We start from the raw sequence: 21626 nt of genomic DNA on the forward strand, positions 1-21626 counted from the left end.
TCGTGTGACAACAAACTGAAACAACCTCGGGCTCGCACAAGCCGGTCTGACGACATGATCGAGAAAGTGGAGAGAATTGTTTTGGGGGATCGCCGAATGACTGTTGAACAGATCGCCTCCAGAGTTGGCATTTCTGTGGGTTTTGTGCACACAATCCTGTATGACGACCTGAAAATGCGAAAAGTGTCATTCAGGTGGGTGCCACGAATGCTGACGGACAACCACATGGCTGCCCGTGTGGCATGTTGCCAAGCAATGTTGACGCGCAACGACAGCATGAATGGGACTTTCTTTTCGTCGGTTGTGACAATGGATGAGACGTGGATGCCATTTTTCAATCCAGAAACAAAGCGCCAGTCAGCTCAATGGAAGCACACAGATTCACCGTCACCAAAATATTTCGGGTAACCGCCAATGATGAAAAAATGATGGTGTCCATGTTCTGGGACAGCGAGGGCGTAATCCTTACCCATTGCGTTCCAAAGGGCACTACGGTAACAGGTGCATCCTACGAAAATGTTTTGAAGAACAAATTGCTTCCTGCACTGCTACAAAAACGTCCGGGAAGGGCTGCGCGTGTGCTGTTTCACCAAGACAACACACCCGCACATCGAGCTAACGTTACGCAACAGTTTCTTCGTGATAACAACTTTGAAGTGATTCCTCATGCTCCCTACTCACCTGACCTGGCTCCTAGTGACTGTTGGCTTCTTCCAACAATGAAAGACACTCTCCGTGGCCGCACATTCACCAGCCGTGCTGCTATTGCCTCAGCGATTTTCCAGTGGTCAAAACAGACTCCTAAAGAAGCCTTCGCCGCTGCCATGGAACCATGGCGTCAGCGTTGTGAAAAATGTGTACGTCTGCAGGGCGATTACGTCGAGAAGTAACGCCAGTTTCATCGATTTCAGGTGAGTAGTTAACTAGAAAAAAAATCGGAAGCCTTAGAACTTGAATGCACCTCGTACTTCTGTGTTAAATTAAAATATAACTGAGTTGTCTCTCTCAGGAGCCATGGCAGTCTCTCTAGCTCTAAACACAACGAGAGAAAGTTGTCACTGAGCGAAAGTTACAGTCATTAACATCGATCTGCCACTATTGTTCCATGTCATTCAAGTTCCGGTTTCATGGTGACTCTAGAGTTATCAACTATCTATAGACTGAGCTGCAGTATTGAATCCTAAATTAAATGTCTCTCATCGAGTTTCCCCTCAGTGGCGACATGGCACCGTTAATATAGAGATGCTTCCCTTGAGCTTATTGAACAGTCAATAGGGTGTTGAGCATCACTTCTTTCACAGCACAACCCGAGTGCAGCTCTAATGCTGTTGTACACTATTCTCGAGTGTCATGTGTTTCTCCTCTTTGGGATACGTCTCATTTTTGTGGCGGCAGTCCCGTCAATTAACAACGTTAGTATCGAATGTGTCACAGTGTGACACACTCATGTCAGAATATTTTCCTAGTTGGTGGACAGCCAAATTGGGCTTTCCTCAGGTCGTATAGAACACCCTTATCTGGAGTTGTATGGATTAAAGTACTTTTACCTTTCACGGTCTTATACACCCTAGTGGCGTGTCAATTAGCGTGTCATAAAGCAGGCATAACTTCATTAATGTTTGGGGAATAGAGTAAAATATATTACTACTGAACATATAAAGCAAGAGAGAGAGAATATAGTCGAATGAAATCAGGCACTGGGGAGGCAATGAGAATGATGAATGTGGCACTGCAAATAGCAAAAGAGTTTTGGTGTTTCGGCAACGAAATAACTGAAGATGGGAGAATTAGAGACGAAAGAAAATGGAGAGTGGCAAATAGCAAAAAAGATTTCTGAAAAAGAGAATTTAGTCAACATCAATTTGTGTTAAGAAGTCTTCTGTAACGCTATATACCTGGCGTGTCGTCTTTAACAGAAATCAAAAGTCTAGGAAAATCATTTCAGACAAAAAGAGAATAATTTATTTTGAAATGTGATACCACAGAAGAATATTGAAGATTAGATGGGCAGCTCGAAAACTAAGAAGGAAGCACTGGATCGAATAATTAGTGAAAAATGAAATTTATGGCGCAACTCGCCTAAAAGAAGGAATAAGTTGTTCAAAAAGATTTCGGGCTTGCGGCCGGTCGTCGTAAATTTGATTGCACGATATTTCGGCTGGACAACTGCCAGCCATCTTCAGGTGAGCCGTCCTCGTTCGGCTCACCTGAAGATGGCTGGCAGTTGTCCAGCCGGAATACCGTGCAGTGAAGTTTACGACGACAGGCTGCAAGCCCGAAATCTTTTTCAACAATTGATTCGCCGGGAAAATTTCAAATTTTACAAGGAATAAGTTGATGGAATATATCTTGAGGCATCAGTGCATCGTCAACTCAGTGATGGAAGAAAGCGAAGAGGGGTAAAGCTGTAACGGGAGGCCGCGGTTTGAATTCAATAAACAGATTCAAATTTAGGTCGATTGCAGCACTTTTGCAGAGATGAAGAAAGTTGCATAGAATAGACGAGCGTGGATTTCTGCCTGAAACCAGTGTTCGGACTACAGGCTGTCACAATAACGTATTGAAACTCAGATGGTAATAACGTATTTACATAACCTTTAATTTTTTGTATTATGATAGTCACATTACTTCCAGAAATTACTTGGAAAAAGTATTGATTTTGATCGTGGAACAGAAATGTATCTGTTGCTAGAAATTACGCTGTGATAATCTAAGACCCGTCACCTGTATAGTCTGATAACGGTATTACTTCCGAATCCAAATGTAACCACGCTAGGAAATTGTATAAATCAACAATCAGTAAACATAAAAAACAGACCAGAAGAAAATTCGTAACTGATATGTCATCCATGAAGAAGAAATAAAAACTTTGAGGTTCGCCGATGACATTGTAATTCTGTCAGAGACAGCAAAGGACTTGGAAGAGCAGTTGAATGGAATGGACAGTGTCTTGAAAGGAGGATATAAGATGAACATCAACAAAAGCAAAACGAGGATAATGGAATGTAGTTGAATTAAGTCGGGTGATGCTGAGGGAATTAGATTAGGAAATGAGACACTTAAAGTAGTAAAGGAGTTTTGCTATTTGGGGAGCAAAATAACTGATGATGGTGGAAGTAGAGAGGATATAAAGTGTAGAATGGCAATGGCAAGGAAAGCGTTTCTGAAGAAGAGAAATTTGTTAACATCAAGTATAGATTTAAGTGTCAGGAAGTCGTTTCTGAAAGTATTTGTATGGAGTGTAGCCATGTATGGAAGTGAAACATGGACGGTAAATAGTTTGAACAAGAAGAGAATAGAAGCTTTCGAAATGTGGTGCTACAGAAGAATGATGAAGATTAGATGGGTAGATCACATAACTAATGAGGAAGTATTGAATACGATTGGGGAGAAGAGAAGTTTGTGGCACAACTTGACCAGAAGAAGGGATCGGTTGGCAGGACATGTTCTGAGGCATCAAGGGAACACCAATTTAGCATTGGAGGGCAGCGTGGAGCGTAAAAATCGTAGAGGGAGACCAAGAGATGAATACACTAAGCAGATTCAGAAGGATGTAGGTTGCAGTAGGTACTGGGAGATGAAGAAGCTTGCACAGGATGCAGTAGCATGGAGAGCTGCATCAAACCAGTCTCAGGACTGAAGACAACAACAACAACAACAACAACAACAACAACATGTCTCATGTGCTCTGGCTATCGAAAAACTTGCTATGTAGATCAGCAGCGTATCTCTGTAAAATAGAACGTAATTCCTAGCAGCGGGACAGTATCACTCACCATCGCGAGCGTTGAGGTGGGGCTGTTTCTTGAGCCACTCCTTGATGTGCTTGATGTCTTCGTCTCTCCTCTTGGGGTCCTCGTTCAGATTCTTCTGTGCTATGGCCTGCAGTTCGGGGGAAACCTGCCGGTAACTCATCTGTAACAAGGGTTGTCAATCGATACAATGTTGAATAATCCACGATTCATGCAATTCTCACTGAGTGTAATGTACCAAGAAATATTGAGCTCCTGCGTTACTTATCAGACGGTGATAATACACCACGAAACACCTCGTAGCACGATTTGGTTCTTTCTTTAGAACCAACGTGACCCCATATCTGGTGTCGGTGACAAGACTACGTGTTCTGCGTCAACAACTAATCAGTTTGAAACGTCACTTATTAAAAAGCAGCAACATCACATGTGTTTAATAATTGTTGTGCGAGCACTAACCGGGTTGAACACAGTATCTCTTTTGACTTATCCAAAGCATTTAGCTATGCAGATAGGACGTCATTTTCACATAAACCGTAGTATAAAGAACTTTGGGAAAAAATTCGTAAACGGCTTCTTACTTATCTTTGCTTGTCTGGAAAACAGGGATATGCGTATGAATCTGACTGATGGTACAGTAAAGTAGAAATTCAAGACCATTCTGTTCTCGATATGCGGCTTTTTTCGATGTACGGAGCTTAACACGAAGTTACGGCCAAAGGTGGACGCATTTCTCAGACACAGCTGAGGAAAATATACTATGTGGATATAGGTCCGAACACACTTTATTTGGTTCAAATGGCTCTGAGCACTATGGGACTTAACATCTGAGGTCCTCAGTCCCCTAGAACTTAGAACTACTTAAACCTAACTAACCTACGGACATCACACACATCCATGCCCGAGGCAGGATTCGAACCTGTGACAGTAGCAGTCGCGCGGTTCCGGACTGCGCGCCTAGAACCGCTAGACCACCGCGGCCGGCTCATTATTTGTTTCTCAGAAATTACTTCCTATATCTTTTCATTGCATATTTATCATGGGAAACGCACAAAAACATAAATTAGTAGCATATCACATGAAATGTTTTCTTGCATGAAATGTTAAGAATGCACTCTCTTACCACTAATGCATCCATCAACATCCCGCCGCACTGAATCCCGGATGCGTGGAAGTATCCCAGGAATAGTTCGTGTGTTTTGGCAGTATTCCAGTGTAGTGACAAAAGGAAACTACTACTGCTGTTTTTCGATACACTCGAGCTTTGAAAAGCTCCCACAAATACACGAGTAGTAGGTTTACGTTCGAAAAAGTGGAGACAAGGAAATAGTCCGCATCTTAATATCCTGTTGTTGTGGTCTTCAGTCCAGAGACTGGTTTGATGCAGTCCTCCATGCTATTCTATCCTGTTCAAGCTTCTTCATCTCCAAGTAACTACTGCAACATACATCCTTCTGAATCTGCTTAGTGTATTCATCTCTTGCTCTTCCTCTACGACTTGTACCCTCCAAGCTGCCCTCCTGTACTAAACTGAAGATCCCTTGATGCCTCAGAACATGTCCTGCCAACCGATCCTTTCTTCTAGTCAAGTTGTGCCACAAATACCTCTTCTCCCCGATTCTGTTCAGTATCTCCTCATTAGTTACGTGATATACTAATCTGATCTTCAGCATTCTTCTGTAACACCACATTTCGAAAGCTTCTATTCTCTACTCGTCTAAACTAGGTATCATCCATGTTTCACTTCCATACATGGCTACACTAAAAACAGATACATTCAGAAAGACGTTCTGACACTTAAATCTATATTTCTTGTTAACAAACTTCTCTTCTTCAGAAACACTTTCCTTGCCATTTCCAGTCTACATTTTATATCCTCTCTACATCGACCATCATCAGTTATTTTGCTCCACAAATAGCAAAACTCATCTACTACTTTAAGTGTTTCATTTCCTAATCTAATTTCCTCAGCATCATCTGATTTAATTTGTCTACATCCCATTATCCTCGTTTTGCTTTTGTTGATGTTCATGTAATGTGCTCCTTTCAAGACACTGTCCAATCCGTTCAACTACTCTTCCAGGTTCTTTGCTGTATCTGACAGAATTACAAAGTCACAGGCAAACCGCAAAGTTTTTATTTCTTGTCCATGCATTTTAATTCGTACTCCAAATTTTTCTTTTGTTTCCTTTACTGCTTGCTCAATATACAGATTGAATAACATCGGGGATAGGCTACAACACTGTCTCACTCCCTTCCCAACCACAGCTTACCTTTCATGCCCCTCGAATCTTATAACTGCCATCTGGTATCTGAACAAATTGTAAACAGCCTTTGGTTACCTATATTTGACCCCTGCCACCTTCAGAATTTGAAAGAGAGTATTCCAGTCAACATTGTTGAAAGCTTTCTCTAAGTCTACAAATGCTAGAAACATAGGTTTGCCTTTCCTTAATCTATCTTCTAAGATAAGTCGTAGGTTCAGTATTGCCTCACATGTTCCAACATTTCTACTGAATCCAAACTGATTCTCCCCGAGGTCGGCTTCGACCAGTGATTCTATTCTTATATAAGAATTCATGTTAGTATTTTGCAGCCGTGAATTATTAAACTGATAGTTCGGTAATTTTCACACATGTCAGCACCTGCTTTCCTTGGGACTGGAATTATTATATTCTTCCTGAAGCCTGGAGGTATTTCGCCCGTCTGATTCATCTTGTTCACCAGATGGTAAAGTTTTGTCAGGGGTGGCTCTCCCACGGCTATCAGTAGTTCTAATGGAATGCTGTCTACTCCTGGGGCTTGTCTCGACTTAGGTCTTTCAGTGCTCTGTCAAACTCTTCACCCAGTATCATATCTCCCATTTCATCTTCATCTACGTCCTCTTCCATTTCCATAATATTGTCCTCAAGTTGTTAAAATGTGTGTGAAATCTTATGGAACTTACCTGCTAAGGACATCAGTCCCTAAGCTTACACACTACTTAACCTAAATTATCCTAAGGACAAACACACACACCCATGCCCGCGGGAGGACTCGAACCTCCGCCGGGATCAGCCGCACAGTCCATGACTGCAGCGCCCGAGACCGCTCGGCTAATCCCGCGCGGCTTTCCTCAAGTTCATCACTCTTGTATAGACCCTATATATATATTCCTTCTACCTTTATGCTTTCCCTTCTTTGCTTAGAACTGGTTTTCCTTCTCAGCTCTTGATATTTGTACAAGTGGTTCTCTTTTCTCGAAAAGTCTCTTCAATTTTTCGGTAGGCAGTATCTATCTTACCCCCAGTGATATATGCCTCTACATCCTTAGATTTGTCCTCCAGCCATCTTTGCTTAGCCATTTTGCACTTCCTGTCGATCTCATTTTTGAGACGTTTGTATTCCTTTTTGCCTACTTCATTTACTGCATTTTTTTATTTTCTACTTTCATCAATTCAATTCAATTTTTCTTCTGTTACCCAAGGATTTCTACTAAGCCTCGCCTTTTTACCTACTTGATCCTCTACTACCTTTACTATTTCATCCCTCAAAGCTACCCATTCTTCTTCTACTGTATTTCTTTCCCCCGTTCTTGTCAACCGTTCCCTAATGCTCTCCCTGAATCTCTCTACAACCTCTGCTTCTATCAGTTTATCCAGCTCCCATATCCTTAAATTCCCAACTTTTTGCAGTTTCTTCAATTTTAATCTACAGTTCATAACCAATAGTTTGTGGTCAGAGTCCACATCTTCCCCTGGAAATATCTTACAATTTAAAAACTGGTTCCTATATCTCTGTCATACCATTATATAATCTATCTGAAACCTTCTGGTGTCTCCAGGCCTCTTCCAAGTACACAATCTTCTTTCATGACTTTTAAGCCAAATGTTAGCTACGAATAAATTATGCTTTGTGTAAAATTCTACCAGGCGGCTTCCTCTTTCATTCCTTACCTCCATTCCATATTCACTTAAAATTTTTCCTTCTCTTCATTTTCCTACTATCGAATTGCAGCCCCCCAAAACCTACCCCTCCATTACCCCTATTTGATTTTGTATTTATAACCCTGTATTCATCTGACCAGAAGTCTTCTTCCTCCTGCCACCGAACTTCACTATTCCCACTATATCCAACTTTGACCTATCCATTTCCATTTATAAATTTTCTAACCTACCTACGCGATTGTGGAATCAGACATTCCACGCTCCGATACGTTGAACGCCAGTTTTGCTTCTCCTGATAACGACGTCCTCCTGAGTAGTCCCCGCCCGGAGATCCGAATGGGGGACTATTTTACGTCCGGAATATTTTACTCAAGAGGACGCCATCATCGTTTAATCATATAGTAGAGCTGCATGTCCTCGGGAAAAATTACGACTTTAGTTTCCCCTTGCTTTCAGCCGTTCGCAGTACCAGCACAGCAAGGCCGTTTTGGTTAATGTTACATGGCCAGATCAGTCAATCACCCAGACTGTTGCCCCTATAACTACTGGAAAGGCTGCTGCCCCTCTTCAGGAACCACACGTTTGTATGGCCTCTCAACAGATACCCCTCCGTTGTGGTTGCACCTACGGTACGGCTATCTGTATCGCTGAGGTACGCAAGCCTCCCCACCAGCGGCAAGGTCCATGGTTCACGAAATCTGTTGTCTAAAATCCGATGACCACTACCAATGAAATGAAGCAGAACTGTATCCACGATAAAGCACGTGTTTCGTTGCCTGAAAGAATACAGCTTCTAGCAGATCAAGAAAAATATTCTTAACGGGAACACTGAAATTTTGTCCATTGCCCCTGGATGGAAGAATGTAGGTCCCTAACATGCACTCACCAGTAATTTCTGACCAAACGTTAACAGAAAAATCGTTGTAGATTTCGTGCATCAACAATTGCGTGAGGATTCGCGATAGTCTATAGAGGTTCATTGTGAAAATTTACAGGGATTAATCTACTACCAGCAGCTATATAAAGTGAGTTCTAATACAAACAAACTTTTCCACCATCATTCGCAGATAACTTATTTTCTTCTTCCGTATGTAATGAATGAATGCTGAAATTGTGGTCCTATATATTTGTACACTCTGTATATCGACGATGTGCAACTAAACACAAAAGAATCAGTTGTACAATTTCTGTCTAGAAATGACACGTCGCTGTTAAAGCTGTATTTGTATAATTTACGAACCAGTGATTTACACATAACAGATTATCGTTTAACCATAACAGAATACATTGCATGCAGTTTCTGAGATTTACCCCAAAATTACTGAATGATCAGTGCACTCTTACATTTTAAATTATTAGTTTTTTTAGAAGTATCACATTCAGGATTTTTCCAAAAGCTAAACGCTGCTGGTTTGATTACGAGAATACTTTCAGCGTTCACATACTGTCAATTCTTTATTTACTTTTACTCCCCTATCTCTTTCTTAGGTGTTTTCAACTTACTCTTAATGCTTCTCTCGTTTGTAATTCGTTTGGTATTCGGCTGTCGGTAGCTTAGAGTTTTCATACTCTTTGAGAACCTGTGTGGGTACTTTTGTTTTCATGTGGCATGGAAGCAGACAGCCTCCGAATACCATTTTGACGAGTTTTTTGCGATGGCTGAAACACATTCTGCCTTAGTTCATGAACATTCTTGGTTGGAGGCTGGCATGAAAATATGGCTCTTCCCAACGCATTTGAGATTTATTTTGTGGGGAACAAATCAGGGAATCAGACTGGCCGGTCGAGGATCCGTGCATTTCTCGAGACGTTTGTGGAGTGAACTACTGGTTTGTTCCGTTATGTAGCTGGAATATGCCATTTGTTGCTCTGGTCATGGAGGGTTTGTCAACATGTTTTACTGTTCTTGCGGAATACCGACAAGCAATCAGCCGCTCTTCAACAATTACCAAATCAGTCATGTTGTCATACCCAGTAGCAACCTACATCATGATTGCAGGAGTTTTGGGAGGTGTGCATGTCAAAGAGTCCCTACCTTGTGTGACCTATCGCCAGGTCGTCCACGGAGTTGACGGCCCCGATCTGACTGCTACAAACAAAAGCAAGATTGACAGTGAACGCTAAGAAATGCTACTCAGTGTCCTACTCGACTCTGCCTGTACACCGTATCAACCTTTAATGCCTTTAGTAAGGTGTCAACTATAAACGACGCATTGTAACTCGAGATCTTTTCCAAACTTCCAGTAACATGTTTCCAACTGTTGTCATCTTTCTACTCATCAGATACTGTCGAAAAATCGCTCGATATTGTTGTGGCGTAGTCATTCCGGAGCCCCTTGTGCCTATTCCTTTTGCACGTTGCTCCCCTGGTTCTACTATGTAACCAGTCGTTCTGCAGACATCGAACTGTAGGAAAATTTATGAGCGATCTATCGGTATGACGTTCCAATGATTCGACCTTTCTCAAAATATCGGAGATGGTGAAAATCTGCACACTCACATCTTCTAGTCATGCTGTGTAGCGCTTTCCACCAGGAACGTTCAACTGTTGGTAGACGCACACAAAACGCAGTACACACTCACAGCATTCTTCATCAGTGGGAATGGTTTTCTCTGTACTGAAAATAGGCTGCAACAGGAATAAGGTTTTTACCAACATGTTCCATAAGGAAGGACATGCTGGGTTTTCTTAGCCTTTGAGAACTTATGTGGGCACTTTTGTTTTCACTTGCCATAGTGGTAGACAGCCTCCGATTGTCACTTTGAGGAGTTTCTTGCAATGGGTGACATACATTCTGACTAAATTCATGAACATTGTTGGTTGGAGGATGGCTTGAGAATATGCCTCTCCCCAACGCATTCCAGGTTTATTCTATGGGGGAAATATCATGTGTCCCTTATAATTAAAGGAAAAGGTTACTCGAGAGAGTTGTACCGGGAGAAAGGTGTACCTAGGAACACGTCATGTTTCCCGGTCGGTGCTTAAATCTAGTGACTGATTTTAGAATCACATGAAGTAATGCGCACTACCAACCGCCATAAACGGTGTCCGGCATTTTATGCTGCGTTCGTTGTTATGAGACGTGAATTTGTGTTTTGCGCACTGTTTATAAATATGACGATTTATACTTATTTAAATGCTGTATAATAAAGATGTTTGGGAAATATTGTTTTTTTTTTCATTTTCAGACCTTTTTGATGAGTAAACCCAGTTACCAGCTTCTAGCATGAAAATGGCCAAGGTCTTGTAGCATGCAGCACGTGAAATTTGCATCGGAACTGAGTTTCTTTATCAAGTTGTGACATATCCATGAGTAAGTTTCCAGCGATCCAGGAAAATATTTGCTTTATTATACCTCTAGTCTTGGATCACAAAGTTTGTTTCTAAACAAGTTATTAATTTAGTTCAGTAACGACCATCTGCAGTCCTGGGCGAAAACGTGTTACATTACACATATCACGCCATTACGTGTGACTGCACAATTACATGTAATGGCATGATACGTGTAATGCAACACGTTTATGCCCAGGACTGCAGATGGTCATTACCGACCGAAATTAATAATCTATTTAAAAATAAAAATTCTGATCCAAGACTGGAATTATGATAAAACAAAGAGTTTCTTTAATTTGTTAACAATTTGCCCGTTGTTGTAAATGGAAATATGCATTTGTGAAAGCTTTTAACTTATAACTGGTGTCTCATAATACTTCTTCCCAATTTGATTCTATTTATTGATTATTATAGCCAATTACATACAGTACCGACAAGATTTTTTTCGAAAGCAACACTGTTAAATCTCAACAGAGTATTTGTTCATAGGTACATGACCTGTTGTTGTCGCTTGGAACACTTTTTAATAATATTCGGAAAAACCATACTTTTCCGGACTAGTTTTTGTAATTTCATAAACGGACTGCAGCACACATTAAGTAAATGCCATCATTTCAACATGAAATACGAAAATATTATAAACGTCTATTACAGGGCTCTACGGAAGCGAAAATCTGAAAAGTACTACGAGGAACAACACTCTCTCAATTCTTCAGTAATAGTTAAAGTTGTCTGACTTGCCTTTTATCACGAATAACAGGACGCTGCTACTTTTTCGTAGTTTCCTTTTATAAATTACCACATGGTGATCATATAATGGAGACGAATCCTTAATACCAAGTGTCAGTTATCTGAAACAACGAGCTGAATGTCTGTTTGGAGTTTATGACGAACACGTATATTCTCTGTAAAACACCAACTTCCCTCAAGAGGACCAATATTTTAGATGATTGCCAGACAACTAGAAGCATTTATAATTAATAACTGTCTGCATGTTGAATAGGTTACAGTCCATTCCGTGAAGTAATGGTAAGTCCACGGAAAAAAGTTTTTTCTAAGTAACAGAGTAGGCCGATCTACAGAATAATTTAAAAGTAGAGAGGTACTCCACCAGCAACATGAAGTAGTACATTGTGCACTTTTTTACATTAAAACTGTTCGTTATGGTGTTTGTGGAAGTAAGATGAGTATTTCGCAAGCATCAGACTGTTCACAGTAGCTGAGCTGCTCTGCTGGGTTGCCTCATGGCACACATACTTCTCTTACCACAGAGTAACTTCTAATATTTTCAAGAGCACACAAGAGATAGAAATGAGTACCAGTCCTTTAAAATACATATTCACATTCAATGAGATTGTGTTTGTTTAGCCGACCGGTGTGGCAGCGCGGTTCTCGGCGCTTCAGTCTGGAAACGCGTGACCGATAGGGTCGCAGGTTCCAATCCTGCCTCGGGCATGGATGTGTGTGATGTCCTTAGGTTAGTTAGATTTAAGTAGTTCTAAGTTCTAGGGGACTGATGACCTCAGATGTTAAGTCCGATAGTGCTCAGAGCCATCTGAACCATTTTTTGTTTTTCTTTTTATGACCTTCGTATGCAGTTGATAATAGTTTTATCTGCTTATCTGTCGATTGTGAACGACAGACAGGTTGCGTAAACACTTGAGATACAAGATTTGTCGGTGTGTGTATACAGGGTGTTACAAAAAGGTACGGCCAAACTTTCAGGAAACATTCCTCACACACAAAGAAAGAAAATATGTTATGTGGAAATGTGTTCGGAAAAGCTTACTTTTCATGTTAGAGCTCATTTTATTACTTCTCTTCAAATCACATTAATCATGGAATGGAAACACACAGCAGCAGAGCGTACCAGCGTGACTTCAAACACTTTCTTACAAAAAATGTTCAAAATGTCCTCCGTTAGCGAGGATACATGCATCCACCCTCCGTCGCATGGAATCCCTGATGCGCTGACGCAGCCCTGGAGAATGGCGTATTGTATCACAGCCGTCTACAATACGAGCACGAAGAGTCTCTACATTTGGTACCGGGGTTGCGTAGACAAGAGCTTTCAAATGCCCCCATAAATGAAAGTCAAGATGGTTGGGATCAGGAGAGCGTGGAGGCCATGGAATTGGTCCGCCTCTACCAATCCATCGGTCACCGAATCTGTTGTTGAGAAGCGTACGAACACTTCGACTGAAATGTGCAGGAGCTCCATCGCGCATGAACCACAAGTTGTGTCGTACTTGTAAAGGCACATGTTCTAGCAGCACAGGTAGAGTTTCCCCTTATGAAATCATGATAACGTGCTCCATTGAGCGTAGGTGGACGAAACTAAAATGAGCTCTAACATGGAAATTAAGCGTTTCCGGACACATGTCCACGTACCATCTTTTCTTTATTTATGTGTGAGGAATGTTTCCTGAAAGTTTGGCCGTACCTTTTTGTAACACCCTGTATGGTATAATCAGCTTAAGACAACAAAGTAAATTTTCGCCTGTGCTATATAACACTTCCTCGATGAACCAAATGTTGCTAAAATTCTCCGACAGTTTGTCGAATGATTTCACGAAAACCTCGTAACATTTCTGAAATCACCTGAGCTACAGAAACGTACGCATTTATGGAAATCAGAAGTCCCGTACCTTGCACCTTCGGTTTCGGTGGTCCTCAAAGCAACTTTTTTAATCCAATTTCAATGACAGTGCTGTTACCTGGATTCCAGAGTTGACAAATACTGCCTGCAACCTGCATTTTTGTTTCACCACAGTTAATTGGCTACCTGCATCTCCCATCAACAGTGTGTGGGGCGGCGAGTAACTTCGTGGAAATTAAAAAATTGCTGTATAAATGTTTGAATGTTGAATCAGTTTCAGGCTTTTAGAATGTTGTTAATGCTGTCTTTCGCCGTTCTCAACACTGGCTCTCTATTTACTTTTTAGCCCCCAGAAAGTGATTTAACAAAACTTGAAGCCTGTAATTAGAGTTCCTAGTGCCCACTTCATCTGAGAATACCATTATAGCTGCAGCTTATAGCTCTGAAGAATTAGGAGATTGTCCGGGATTTCTAATCAAAAACGATTTTCCAAAATAGTTGAGTATATTCTGAAATTCACTGATAAACACAAGTATCCCTACAACCTACCTAACAGAGCAGTTGAGAGTCTAATGTGCTGATGCAACTATAAATGTCCGAATTAAATGTTAAAAAGAATGCTCGCCAAAATTTGATGAGAATATTTCATCAAACGCCACGCTAAATAATTGGTAGAATGTCTGTCCCGAGACGGCACGTGAAAATACGACAATACGCAAACTGAAGCTAGATAATGAAATCATCCCAGAATTAACCCTTCACTTGAAATGATTTCATGGTTCCGCGTATCTCTAGTAACTTTATACGGCACCCGAGGCTGTTTGTAGCAGTGATACCGAAGCGACGCGACTCCCGACACAGCTGACGTGCTATTCAGTGTCTGGAGAGAACTGGGGCCTTCCTTCCTCGCGCAGCGCTCTTGTATATATAGCCGCGGTGCGGACGGCTAAGGGAACGCCTGCTCAAATCGGCTCTCCCGACTAGCTGCTGGACTAGTAACGCACCACTTCAAGTTACATAATAATTTATAGCTTCTTTTGCTGATGGCCGATGAAGCTCTTAATTTAAACGTGCATTCAGCACGCAGGTAAGTATTGATAATAAAATTTTGACGTGGCTAAGTTAAATATTTTGGGCGAGAGAATTAATTAAATTACACTGCACGCAGTAGATGAGCTCTGAACTGGCCCTTTTAAGATCCGCTATCGCTATAATTTTATAGGTATTCAAAAGAAACTTTTCACATCTTCACAGTCATAGCGGACCTCCAACCTATTTAAATCTAAACATCCTAGCCTTATTTATTAGCCTACTTAATCTATCTTGCTTCCTTCAGTTTTGAGACGAAAACCAGAAAATCATGAATTTCCACTAAAGTCTCAATTTGTGAAATCCAAAGTACTGTTTTTATTAAATCATTATGAAAGATGAATCTAAATATAAATTTTGAAGTCTCTAGCTCTTTTCTGTTGCGCCAATGATTTTTTTAGAAAAACGTCCAAATTTCGAAAATGGCTGAAGTTATCGAACTGATATTTAACACACATTAATTTAGTATTATTCCTGACATGCTAGAAAAGTTTTAGGTCATTTGCTTGATTTTTAAGGTATTGCGCAACATTTATGACGTCAGAGCTAGTTACAGCAGACTGGCTGGCACACAATGCAAACTGATGTGAATTTACTACAGCGTGAGTAGGCTGCTTCCCTACAAGTGGAAACCATCGTAGTGCGATGATGAGCAATTGCGCTTTCGAAACAGGGCAACGTTTTTGCAAGAGAATCCACGGAAACGTACAAGCGCCTGAATTATAGAACTGTGTTCGATGCTATGCTAAGAAACGTTTTGACCAGAAACGATTATGAGCAAGAGCTGTGTACAACACTCTCCGGACAAAATTACACTTATTCCTTTAAAATAAAATACTGGTGGCCTTGGAGCGTTTATAGGATGTTTCAAAAAGAACGACCTGATTTCAAAACCCCATATTTATTGATAAAAACATACTACAAACATGGGATGGATTGCAAAATAGTCACAAAATATTGAAGCTATTACAAATGCTGTATGTGTACGCCAACAGCAGCACGAACAATGCCTAGACTATAACTTAATTCGTCATAGACTTTACACCATATATTTCTCTTTACGGAAGTCATGGCGGCTGTTATTCTGTTCTTCACTTCTTCTATGTCACGAGTTAAAGGGGAGATGAACAAACATTCCTTCACATATTCCCCCCCAAAAAAAAGAAATCACATGGGGTCAGGTCTGCCGATCTTGGAGACAAAGAGTGTGGGCAGTGTCTCGGGGTCCCGTGCGCCCCATTCAGCCTTGAGATATTTTCGATTGCTCCAGAGTTGGATTTTTTCACAACTTCAGGAAAATTGCGATAACTTCCTTTTAAAACAGGATGGAGCGTCACACATCATACGTGAATTTCTCAACGCTGGCTAGGGCGCACGGGACTCAGAGACCCTACGCAGCACTCTTGGCCTCCAAGATCGCCGGATATGACCCCATGTAATTTTTTTTTCTTATGTGGATATGTGAAGCAAAGTGTCGTCATCTCCCTTACCTCCTGACGTAGAATATGTGAAGAACAGAACAACAGCCGCCATAAATTCTGTAAAAGCAGATACATTATGTGAAGTTTACGACGAATTTAGCTATCGTCTAGATTATGTTCGTGCTGCTGCTGATGGTCTCATAGAGCATTTGTAATAGCGTGGCTAAAACTTTAATGTTTAGTGGGTATTTTGCAATCCATCCTATGTTGTGGTATTTTTTTATAAATAAATATGGGGTTTTTGCAATCAGATCATTCTTTATGAAACACTGGATATACAGATGTATAACTGCAGGTAAAACGTGCAAGGCGTCCAGTGTGCTGACGACCCGATGAGACGATTAACGCCCATTGTGTGGTGGTGTAGATCAGGATGGAGGTGGTTCTGTGATGGTTTTTCAGGTAATTTTCGTAAAATGAGTTGAGCTCACTCATCGAGGTCATCGTGGACGTGAATCAGAATTTTTATTTCAGGATTCCAATTTTACACTTTCTTCTGCTGCTTCGTGCTTCATGATGAGTATTCTGTGGACACTCCCGTCTACCATGTTGACAACAGCCATCATAATACGGCTATACGCATACGTGCTGTATGTCACTCGACTTTCTCGCTATATCACTCGATATTTACTCCAAATAAAATGTTTAAGACTATGTGGAGCAACGTGTGAAACTTTGTAATCAATATCTCCGCTGTGCAGTATCTAAACATCAGTAAAGGTCTTTACTCCATACCAGTAAACCCCCATTCTTTAAAGACTCGAACTTCCGTGTAAAGAACAGATCGAAATTTCTATTTACGTTGCAAGTGATTTAGGTGTTTAATATTTTCCGTTGAGCATGTAACCTTGAAAAAGTTTAGAAGAGGTCTGAAGTTATGTTTAAAATTTGTTGGAAGTCACTAAGGGCTCTCATTGTCAAACACTGGATGAAATCAATTTGAGTATTTCGTGCTCCGTTTTCCAGACATCTGAATATTAACGACGCCCTTTCTCCTGAACCGTGGTCGTGTAACGATAAGGTGTACGGATACATCTAGTGGTATATTTGGATACCGTCTTCAATATGTATTGCGAATAGAGTTAGCAGTACAGAATTAATAAATTAAAATGTCATGCCTGCTCTAGGAAAGCATGACCTCGAAAGACAATACCATTAAGCAAGGTCGAGCGGAGTGTCCGCGCGGTTTGAGGCGCGATGTCATGGATTGCGCGGCCCCTCCCACCAGAGGTTCGAGTCCTCCCTCGGGCATGAGTGCATGTGTTGTTCTTAGCATAAGTTAGTTTAAGTAGGGTGTAAATCTACGGACCGATGACCTCGCTGTTTGGTCCCTTAGGAATTCACAAACGTTTCAACATTTGAACATTAAGCATGAAGTACTCAGCAGAACACAGAAAGTATCCAATTTGCACAGTCAAATCAGAAATCTTCTCTGGAACAATAAATGGCACGAAAAGCAAAAGCGACCACGTACTGCACCTTCCTGGTACCAGTCTTCACATATGGTTTGGAATCATGTACCCTCCTAACCAAAGGCTTTAGCAGAATTCAGACGACAGAAATGATATTCATTACAACTATGAATCAAACAATTAGAAAGGACAAAATCAGAAATGAGGGGAAGAGACAAGTACCTGCTATTGTGGTTCGCTTACAAATGTCACAAAGAAACGCAGGGTTTAGTGGTATGGGTACGTAATGAGAATGGACAGCGAAAGACCTGCGGAAAGGTACATCAACCTGAACCTCGTAGGAAGAAGACCACGGGGAACAACAAGAAAATGCTAAATAGAGACTGTAAGATCAGATGTGGAGGAGGAAGGACACAAATGGAAAGTTGTAAGATGTATGAAGACAGAAGGAGATGGCGAGCGCTTGTACACCACATCTGGGAAAATGGAGTTGGAAAATTATGATGACAGTGCCTGCTGTTGCAGTTTTACTGCATGAATAGCGAAGATCTACGAGGGCTATTCGGAAAATAAGGAACGACCAGTCGCGAAATGGAGATCACGGTGAAAATTCGATGAAGCTTTGGACAGATGCATTGTGCAGTGTCGCTAGTACGCCCGTAGATAGCGTCATGTCGCTCTTCTCAGTTGTGAGCGCACAGTAATCACGTAAAGATGCCTAGATAAATAGCATCCCTCGCCAAGTACGGGTGCCTGCCGTGAGATTTCGCGTGATTTCACATAATCCCACATAACGTACCTGTCATGCATTTCCTTCTTCGTGACAGTTTTCAGCCGCACGCAGCAGGGGCAATAAAGCTGTTCTCGCAGCGTTTTCGATGGAAAATGTTTGATCGCCCGCTTTAAAGCCTGTAATTCGCTCCCTCTGAGTTTCATCTCTGCTCACATGAACCGCTCACTATGAAGACAACATTCTGGCTCAGACAACGACTACAGTCCAGCACAGAAAATTGTCGAAAAGCCCAGGAGGCTATCTTCTATGACGAGGGTATTGGAAAATTGGTAGAACGCTACGACAGGTGTCCAATTCGGAGCGGCGCTATGTTGAGAAGCAGCTGGAAGGTGTAGCTAACTGTTGCAAATAAAACAGTTTTGATTTTCAATGTGGTTTCTATTTCACCATCGATTGTTCTTCTTTCCGAATAGTCCTCGTAGTTAGCGATATCCTTCTTTCCTTTTATGGTAAAGGTTTGAGATTATGTGTAAAGTTAAGGGATCTCTTCCTGAAACATGGGTCAGTTATGCTGCGTCACAACATACACACAGTATCTAATTCTAATGCTTGTCTCACTGAGTTAAACTTCTAACCTAAGAGTATAACTCTTAATGAGTGGATTAAGTTAATACTCTTCATGAGTATTTTAAGACTGTAAATACGCTCAGTAATAATGTGAAACATTGAAAATAAAATTTTGGTCATCTCTAGAAGCCGGAAACCTACACCTGGGATTATGCATCATGAACCACGAAATGGGTCAGCCGTTTTGTGATATAGATGGCACACCTGGAGAACTTCGTGGCCTCTCTGCTTAGTGGAACTTTGAACATTATGAAGTATAGAGGCGGTGGTACACGCTGTTAGCGCGATGAATCCTGGGACTTTAGCCAGTGTGCTTGCTTATATTAAATTTGCTGTATGGATTGACTCTTTAAGACACAGCTTTAGTGTAATTTCCTTAATTCCGATTTTGGCAGTAGAATAACTGATTGTCTCTTACCGGTACAACAGATCACAGAGAGGCAAAAATAAATGGAAGTTCGTTAAGAATGAGCAATAATTAATCAGAAGTTTACCGTAAATTTTTCACTAACCTTTGAGTGATCTGCTACACGAGTTTTAACACTACGGGTAGCTTCTACACGCGACGTAACGATCGCCCACACAGCACTCACACGTAATGTATCTTTTAAGACACCGCTCAGTAGCTGTTATCTGCAAAGCGATCGCGCAGCTATGATGAGTGACAAACAGAGATTAAGTAATGAATCCATGCTATCTCGGGGGCGACTCGAAAGTCCGACGGCTGCATGTTCTCATTGGACTCCAGTAGCAAGCTACCGAGCGCAAACAAAAGCCCATACGTAAAACGGAATTGAACAGAGTCCATTATAATTGTTTAAGGCGTACCAACTTTCTCACCCTCTTAAGCCTCCTGGGTGACATTAAAGTCTGAAGTACTCAGATAGCGTGAAATATCTGCAACGTTAACCTGATTACACGCCCAACATGTTCCTCATATTCCAACCGAGTTTACGTTCGAAAATTTCAGTGTCCTTTTTAACACGAAACTATTTTTTGTAGTCAGGAGTAACATGTACTTTTTTTTTCACTTACGTGGGAGTATTCACTGAGAAAGAGATTATCGATAGGTATGAGTTAGCTAAGGAGCTAATTCTTCACGGCGTTAAATATAAATTCTAACTAATGTTCCGCCAGGGCTTGATGCCTCTTTAGTCTCAACTATTTATCTGTGCCTGGGAGTGCGGGAGTCAAACATTGGTATGGCAGCGCCTTCATTCCTGAATACATTTTAAAATGTAGAATTTAGTATTTCACCTGTCTCTTTGCTGTCTTCAGTTGCAACACCAGACGAGTACGCGAGAGACTGAATGGGAGATTTGGACTAATTCACTGACTTTATGTATTACGAGAATTCCCCGGGACTTTTTGATAAACCTTTCAATCAGACGGTGAAAAGTATTGTAGACTTCTCGTAAGACCCTTCTTAAGGATGCACGCGTTAATATTAACTTTGAATTCTTCTGCGTTATATGTGTCTTGTTGAGTAAGCCAGAACGCTGCTGTATTCAAAGACTTTTTATTAAGTTGTTATTACCTGTTGCTATAACCTTATTTCGGCCCCATTGCCATTGTCAAGCTATCTAGGTTGTTATTATCTGTTGCTATAACCTTATTTCGGCCCCATTGGCATTGTCAAGCTATCTGGGAACATATGGAATTGCTAGTGCGTGAATCTATATCAGTTCGTAACTAATAACAACTCTGTATAATCTGTTGTACACTCATGCTCATAAATTAAGGACACTGCTGATACATGGTGAAACAAAGATCTGGTGGGCGGTTTGCGGGTTTAAATCACCTCGGGGTATGACCATGCAGTGCATTTGACCTGCGATCGTCGCACCGTGGTGCTGACAGCAGTCCACATACGCAGAGGTGTGTTGGTGTACGTCAGAGTACGGTGCAGCGAATAAGTGTGCAGACGTTTACAGACGTGCTAACGGTGACTATGTTGAAAATGGCTCAACGAACCCATACTGATGACGTTATGAGGGGTAGAATACTAGAGCGACTGGAGGCTGGTCAAACACAGCAGGTCGTAGCACGGTTCCTCTGCGTGCCACAGAGTGTGATCTCAAGATTATGGAAACGATTCGAGCAGACAGGGAACGTGTCAGGGAACGCTACAGTACGGGACGTCCACAGAGTACGACACCACAAGAAGACCGATATCTCACCATCAGTGCCCGCAGACGGCCACGGAGTACTGCAGGTAGCCTTGCTTGGGACCTTACCGCAAACACTGGAACAGTTGTCTCCAAACACACCGTCGACAGACGACTTAACAGACATGGTTTATTCGCCCGGATACCAGCAAGGTGCATTCCACTGACCCCTGGTCACAGGAGAGCCCGTAAAGCCTGGTGTCAAGAACACCGTACATGGTCACTGGAACAGTGGTCCCAAGTTATGTTCAGGGACGAGTCCAGGTATAGACTGAACAGTGGTTCTCGTCAGGTTTCATCTGGCGTGAACCCATTAATGTCCTTGAAAGGGACCTGTATGGAGGTCGTGGTTTGATGGTCTGGGGTGAGATTATGATTGGCGCACGTACACCCGTGCGTGTCTTTGAAAGAGGAACAGTAACAGGTCAGGTGTATCGGGACGTCATTTTGCACATGTATGTCCGTCTTTTCAGGGGTGCAGTGAGTCCCACCTTCCTCCCGATGG

The 21626-nt window shown here is 41.6% G+C and overlaps 1 protein-coding gene across 1 annotated transcript in view; it reads right to left on the reverse strand.

Moving 5' to 3' along the window:
• Positions 1-19540, reverse strand: part of LOC126101009 (retinol-binding protein pinta-like) — an 84621-nt gene extending 65081 nt beyond the window's left edge. Inside the window, exons 1-2 of the mRNA XM_049911675.1 lie at positions 19466-19540; positions 3777-3915 (exon numbers count right to left, since the gene is read on the reverse strand). Of these exons, the coding sequence (XP_049767632.1) occupies positions 3777-3915 (139 nt within the window). The 5' untranslated portion in view covers positions 19466-19540. The remainder of the gene's footprint in view (positions 1-3776; positions 3916-19465) is intronic.
• Positions 19541-21626: the final 2086 nt, after the last annotated feature.

This window comes from Schistocerca cancellata, chromosome 9, assembly GCF_023864275.1.
Source record: "Schistocerca cancellata isolate TAMUIC-IGC-003103 chromosome 9, iqSchCanc2.1, whole genome shotgun sequence".
NCBI lineage: Eukaryota > Metazoa > Arthropoda > Insecta > Orthoptera > Acrididae > Schistocerca > Schistocerca cancellata.